General features: G+C 39.2%; 1 protein-coding gene across 2 annotated transcripts in view; it reads right to left on the bottom strand.

Moving 5' to 3' along the window:
- Window positions 1-4,282: 4,282 nt before the first annotated feature.
- Window positions 4,283-7,468, bottom strand: part of cdh11 (cadherin 11, type 2, OB-cadherin (osteoblast)) — a 115,781-nt gene continuing 112,595 nt past the window's right edge. For both annotated transcript variants that reach the window (XM_044136140.1, XM_044136139.1), the window contains one exon: window positions 4,283-7,419. In XM_044136140.1, coding sequence (XP_043992075.1) covers window positions 7,054-7,419 — 366 coding nt within the window. In that variant the 3' untranslated portion in view covers window positions 4,283-7,053. The remainder of the gene's footprint in view (window positions 7,420-7,468) is intronic.

The raw sequence follows: 7,468 nt of genomic DNA, 5'->3' as shown, positions 1-7,468 counted from the left end.
AATGATGTGAAGTGATTAATAGACGGCAAAGTACCACAAATTGGAAGTTGTTCGACTGAGTCGATGCTGATCTCATTTTCTACCTGCTGGCAGCTGAAATCTGTGAATACTTGAGAATTCTGAAAAGTGCCTCTTTTGAGTTTTCAAACACCAAATATACCTTAATGTGAATCAATAGCATCTTAACACTATTACAGAAAACAGTATTTACAGTCTTTCTTATCTCAGGTTTTGGATATACAGCCAATCGGTGTCAAGGAAATTGAATGGGGCTCCCAGATTGGCTGCTTTGCAAATGCTGACCAATAGAATGTAAAGTGGCATTAGGCCTGGGTCAGAGCTTCTGAGATTCAATGTTTTATCTTTTTTAAAGTTGGACATGAACTTTTTTTTTTTTTTTTTTTTTAAAGGCATTCTGAAACACAAAGAAGTGAGAAGCCAGAGGAGAATTGTATTTTATTTTACAGACACATATTGTGACTGTAAAATCTCATGTATGTATAAAGCAGAAGTTGGTTTCTTATGAAGGCCATTTTTTCCATTGAAGTCACAATTTACAACAAAATTGAAATTAAGTGACAAGCAACTATGTTACACATCTTGACTGATTTTCAATGTTGGTTCTTTTGGCCCTTTTGAAACTCCCACTAACCAAAGAGGAACCATCGTGCCTCACAGCGAATACAAGAACAAAATTCAGGAGGAATCCTTTGACAGTTTTGCTGTCGTGCATTGTCTCTGGCTTGCAATAAACCTTGAGTAAATTATTTTACCATCTGGATGACTGATTGAAACTACTGTCAGGTTCAGGCACAACCAAACCGCCGGCCTCCCCTGACGGAAATAACACCAAGAGGGTTTCAGGCGGGGCGTGTGTGAAGCAAACACAAGTAAAAGAACTTCAAGGACGGTAAATTCTGCGCTTATCTTAGTGCATCTAATGAATAAAATGTCAACACATTAAAATGATAAAGTGCCAGCATAATGACGCAGGGATTTGATTTAAAGAAGCAACGCATTTGAAAAAAAAAAGAAGGTGCTGAAAAGGGTCAGTATTGAAAGCAGTTTGATTGTCTCTGTGCGGCTGCCTGGTTGGCTGCTTGGAGTTCTTTAATCTGCTTAGGGTCTAATTGTGAGTAATGATGCTATTGGCTGATATGGCATGCAGCTCCGCCAGCCCCTCTGTGCCCAGCCTCCGTATCCAACCCATCTGTGAGTCGTGCACAGGAATGGCAGAGCCAGTACCAGCATACACACACACACATACACACACATACACACACACCAACAACTGGCTCACTGCAGTAATCTCCTCTTTACTCACACACACAGAAATACTCACCATGGTAACTGTTAGCTTTATCATGTCTGCTCATGGTGAAGCTAACATGAGCTAACATGTTAGCTTTACCTTTGAATCTAAAATGCAGATTCCAAGCACTTTAGTTCATTGAAAAAAGCCTGAGATATGAAGGAATGTCTCTGAGTACTTGTGTTGTGACGGAGGTGGAGGACACTTCATCTTCACCCCCTCAACTCAACAAACAGAGCTCCATCAGCTAACCCTCCACCCCCTTATTTGCCAGTTGGAAAAATCTGTCAGCAGGAAAACAATTTGTTGAACACTTCACAAATCCTGTTGTCATGGAAGAGTGGCAAGAAAAAGCTGTTGTTAAAGGAAAGCCTTAAGGTTTCATTTGAAATTTCACACAAGCCATACAAACATGAGGAAAAGGATCAGATCAGACCAGAGTGTTAAGACTAAACAGTCATAATATTGCAACAAAATACAGATATAATTTTACCAGAAGAAACTTGTACAGTTTAGAGAAAATAGTAACTTTGGAGAGAATCAAGGTCGGATAGTTATCAATGTCTGAGGTGACCAGCTCAACAAGTCCATGAGGTTCTTTCAAAGTCCTGCTACTAATAATAATTAGATGCCAGTGATGAAGTTTAAAGTATTTCCTTGTTTGTAAAACCAAGTTTAACTTCACAAGATGCTCAACATTTCTCTTTTTGACACAGTTTCATGTGGAAACTTATTCTCATATCACTATGACTTTATTTTCATTCTATTAAAAATTCTGGTTATATTATGACTTTGTTTTTGTTTTATGTTAACTTTATCCTGGTATTATGACATCATTCACATAATTAAAAACCATGTCTACCTGACAAGCCTGTTGTGTTCCTTGGTCTTCATTCTCTAATGATTTGTATCAAACCTCAGGCCTCCACAGAAGATCTGGATTCATAATGAAGTTAAATTTAACACAACAGCAGACCATTCACTAATAGCACATTTTCATAGTGATACACCTAACATAGCACATGTAATAGAAATAGGTTTGTGGTCATAATGTGGAACAGATCAAGAGGTATGAATGCTTTTGCAAGGCACTTCAGTGAAATGATCACTTCTGAAGTGTGAATAAGTGACTTTTAGCAGATGCTTCAATAATCTATTGGAAAGTCTTCTGCACGCTCTGCTTGACTTTCTGGCCAATCACATGAGGCTGTAGCGTCAAAGACTGATCCATCCTGTTGACTTGGCACCTTAATGTGGTGGAGGGTGTTGGGAAGCTGGGGTTTGGGTTCTGTGTGGGCTCTTTCAGGTTCTACAGTGTTCCACCAGAGGGAGCCAGGGAGTTGCTGCTCACCAGAGGGCATACCCGCTGAGCAATTACACACCTGCAAATCATCAGCTTCATCAGCCAGAGGTTAAAAGGAGCCAGTTTCCAGTCCACTGGCACCTAAGTGTTGATTTTTTCATTGATTGTCCAATAAGCTTTACTTCTTTTTTTCAATCACCTTCTGAGAGTGTTCTGCATGTATTCTACTGTATCTAAAATCATGACAGACGGCTTGTGTACCCCTAAGAAAATTGGAGCTCATAGGGTTTCCATGGCTTGTACTTGCATAGTGCGTTATTAATCCAGAGGACAGCAAAGATCGTCACACTACACTCAGTCATTCACACACACCTTGATAGGACAAGCTGATGTTAGCAAGCTACTGGATAGTAGTCACAGCTGATCTGTGGCACAGTGACAGAGACGAAGCTGCCAAACACACGCAGCCATCTGACCACTTCTAGATGTCAAGGCAAATGAAATGTTTTGCCCAAGGACACCTAAGTTGGACCAGTGTTCAAGTGAAGTGGAGACTTGCTTGCTTAGCTAGCACTCAGCAGGAATCAAACCAACAATCTCTTACCGCAGTCACCACCATTGTCCCAATGGCAATCCAAAGGCAGAATGATTGAATCTTTGTTGTGATTCTGTAGATTCAAAAGTTCAGACACATTTAGTCTCATATTACAACCCCATGAAGAAAAACACAAAACAGGAAAAATACATAATGTAAAAGCAACCCAACATTCTCTTATTTTAGTTTGTGAATATTTTCACAAACTACATGAAAATATTCATTTTTTATTTAGTTTCCAAGTAGGTAACACACTTCAGAAGGAGTGGATGCAGCAAATGATGGCATAAGTCTCACTCATAACACCTTAATGACTGAGAAAGTATTAGTTTAGGATTTCATGAAGGATGGTGCAGCTTTTTGAACAGTCTCCTGTCTTTTTCGTCATTTCTGCCAGCAGTAACATCCGCCTGTTTCTGTGATGTGTGTGATGCAAAAAAGTGTTTCTGTTGCAGTTTTGCAAAACACATTTATTTTGATATAGCTGAAAAATCACCTCTTCCTAGAGCAAAAACGTTTCATTGAGAAACACAAGGTTTTTTTTTAAGTTGGCGTGTTCCCATTAAGCAAATTTATTTAAGTAATTTCAATTTGTGTAATTTTATGATGAATGGAAACATAGCTGTTTTCTCTGAATGTTGCTCTAGAACCTTAGCAGCTTATTTTGTCTTTTGGACTGAGAATCTGATTGCATGTCCACTCATGGGTAGAATACCTGAGTTAACAGAGTGTTGTATCCTTCCTACCAGCAAACTCACAAAATATTCACTAACATGGTGTTGGTCACAAGATAAATCCAGTGGATTTGATTATCAGCTTCCATTTTTCCTCTTCTATTGGAATCTAAAATTCAAGTTTTTTTTAATCCATATACTGCTTTCTATGTTGACTTTCTTTCTCTTTAATAAATAATAACTGCTTGGAATCTGGAATGTTGAGTTTACTTGAGGTTAGGTTTTCCTGAGTCATAAAACCATACAGTTCTTTATTAATTCCAATGAATACAGCCATGGAATCCTAAAGCGGTGTTCTTAACCAAACTGTTGAATAATTAACTACCACACACCCTCCATAAAAATTTTATAAAAAGAGCATTTATTTCAAATTTTTTTTCTGCTTCTCAGATTGAAGCACATAGTAAAGCAACAATACAATGTTCTGAAAATATAAGTGTGATGTTGTAACTTTTTTTTAAAATCTTCTTAACATGTTTTTATTGTAATACTGGAATATTCTGCATGTATACTAAAATAATAACTTTTAAAATTGTACAAATCTGTACCATAAAACTTGACAGAGAATTAAAAACGAGGCGTTCTCTCACTGCAACAAACACAGATTGCTAGTTTTTCCTCAGGAACAGGGAGAAAGAACCAAGAAATGCAAAATAATGGAATGAACAACGTAAAATACAAAGAAATAAAATAAGAAAGGAAGAAAATGTTGTGTCCGCTCAGGCAAAAAATAATAATAATAATCAAAGCTGATATTTAACTTTAGGCAGGAAAATTTCTTACAACTTTCCAAAGAAAAGAAAAAAAAAATCTTTTATTTGGTGTGTGTTCACTAAAACAGTAAGAACACTCAAGTGTCGTCTGCATACAGTTAAACATCAGTTTGTTCCTTTGTGGCTGCAGCCAATAAAATAACTCTTACTGTAATAATAATAATAATAATAATAATAATAATAATAATAATAATAATAATGGAGATGATGATAACAACAACAATAATAATAGAAAACAACAGTAACAATAATATAACATTAAAAAGAAGGTGAACAAAAACACACACTCTTAAAAAGGATGTTCGGGTGTCAACCTTTCATGGATTCCATCACCCCCTCCTGCCCCACATGTGCACAATTTATGTTTAAAATCAACACATGTTGATGCAACATATGTTGCAGGCAACACACTACTGCTCTGGAAAGTGTTCACACCCCCGTTAAAGTGCCAGGTTTCTGTGATACACACAATGAGACTTTTCTAAATCACAGGATTTTCCTGACATTTGCTAATTAGCATATTTTAGCTAAGTTTTGTGAAGATCTTACAGAAAAAAAAGGATCTAATCAGGCAAAGTGTCAGTCAGGAGAAGACAGGAAAAAATTCTAAAACAAAGAAATTATCCAAAGCACACCATGGTTACAGTGGCGTATTAGTCTTTATGTAAAATTTAAGTTCAGCTTAAATTCGACAGCCTTCACCTATTTGGGGTCTGTGGGCAAGAAAAAATACTAGAATTTGTGCAATTTGGAAAAGTTTTACAAAGTAAAAAAAAAAATGTTGTGAAAACAAGATGTGGTTTTCTGATATGATTATAGCAAAGAATTCAAAATGGTGAAAATCAATCAAAAGTTGGCTCAATTGAGTGTAAGCTTAAGGCTGTTCCCACATATTTACATCTTGTTTTTAGTTGGATTTTAAGGGTTCAATACAAAGGTCTCATCTATTTTAACACCACAAGAACACGGCATTTTACTGGAGGTGTGTTAACGTTCGATAGCCACTATACCTACGAATGTGGAGGGGGTGACAAAGTTTACAATGTACTTTGCTGGGCTAACAAATCAACAGCACATCCTTGTTTAAGAGCGGCCGAGGCGCAGGTTGTACCCTCAGAGTGATACGTCATATGTCCGCACGTTGCTCTGTACACACTAAACAAGCAGAAGAGTTTGTTTTCTGAATATACTCTTCAAGTTAAAAAAAAGAACTTAAAAAAAGGGAAAAAAAGAGAGAATGCACTGGGTTGCAAGAGTTTCTGTTTAAGTTTAAGGCGATTTTTAGAGCTCACAGATTTTTACCCATCGTCATCATTGGTGGAGTGGGAACATGGCGGTGATCATTCGTTGGTCGACTCAGGTCAAAATGGGAAACGATTGCTGATGGCAGGAGTTTGAACAAACCGGGTCTGTGGAATGAAAACGTCTTCTCTCCTTAGAGAAGACTCAATCACTAAGGAAAAAATAATAATCCACAGTTTGGAAATGGAGATACTGTTTCAGTCCTTTTCTGTTTGGGAGTAGAAAAAATGGGTGACACTTGTGAAGCACTGTCACAGATACTCCTACAGCCCACGTGTTGGTGCAGCTACCAAAGCTAGTGGTCTCTATCTTCAGTCTCTTGTTTTTGTGTGTGCTAACCCCTGGAGTTGTTGTTGAATTATTATAAGGCCACCATACTGTGAAGATGCTCTGCTCATCTTCAGAGTATCAACAACTCGGAGTCGGTCAACTCATCTGATCTGTGGTACCTGCTGCTTTCGGCCGACAGAACAGCATGTTAAACTTCTTCAGATTTCATCTGGTTGCAGGCTGTTGCCAGAACCCAAAACACACTTTTTTTTCTTGCTCTTCCTCGTCTGCTTTAAGAGAGAAACAGAATGCAATATGCCCTGCTGCTAAGGGAGCTGTTAAGAGAATAAAATATCTCCCTGGCTGCCACCTTTGACGAAGTACATGAATCTAGTCCACAGAAGTATATGCTATATCCAAGATGGTACAGTAATATGGTTCCCATCAAATTTTCTCTTAAACAGACAAACTGGTGACAGAACTCTCAGCCCTGCAAAGCTCAAGTCTATAGAAACAGTGGAAAAAATGAACCATAGAAGAGACAGAAGAGATTTAAGAAAAAGGAAAGGGCAGCGGTTCAAGTCAGCGTCCCTCTTCCCAACCATCCTGGGGAACTGCCGTGCGGAAGGGAGGAGCTGTTAATGTTCAGATTGGCATGAACTAGTTGGTTATAACTGGAACGTGAATGAACCTTCAGTCAGCGCATCCTCATGGAATCGATGAATTCGAAATCAGGTGGTTGTCCTCCGCTGGAAAGACCGCTGTTAAGAGTCCTCGCCGTCGTCCTCGTCGAGAACCGAGCAGTCTTTCGTCCCGTACAGATCGGCTAGCTTCCTGAACCTTGGCCCCCAGCTCTGCAGATAGTCATAATCCAAGTCGGACTCTGTTGTGACCGACTCGAGCGAGCTCAGCGAACCGGCCAGCGATCCCCTGCCCTCATAGCCGTAGATCTGGATGGAGTCGTAGGGTGGCGCTGTGGGGTCACCATCGGCCTCCGCAATCCGAGTCTTGATGAAGTCGTCCACGTCGACGCTGTTGGGTGCCGGGCGACCCACGCCAGGCCTGATGGGGTACTGGAGTTCCGGTTTGATGTCTTTCCTTGGCAGGAAACCGTTGGCACCGTCTGGGTTCTGGGTGAGAAAGGGAAGCGGTAATAACTTACAAACACTGACAGAAAGA

This window comes from Gambusia affinis, linkage group LG13 (genome assembly GCF_019740435.1).
Source record: "Gambusia affinis linkage group LG13, SWU_Gaff_1.0, whole genome shotgun sequence".
Taxonomy (NCBI): Eukaryota; Metazoa; Chordata; class Actinopteri; order Cyprinodontiformes; family Poeciliidae; genus Gambusia; species Gambusia affinis.
This window is presented reverse-complemented; position numbering and strand designations above follow the sequence as displayed.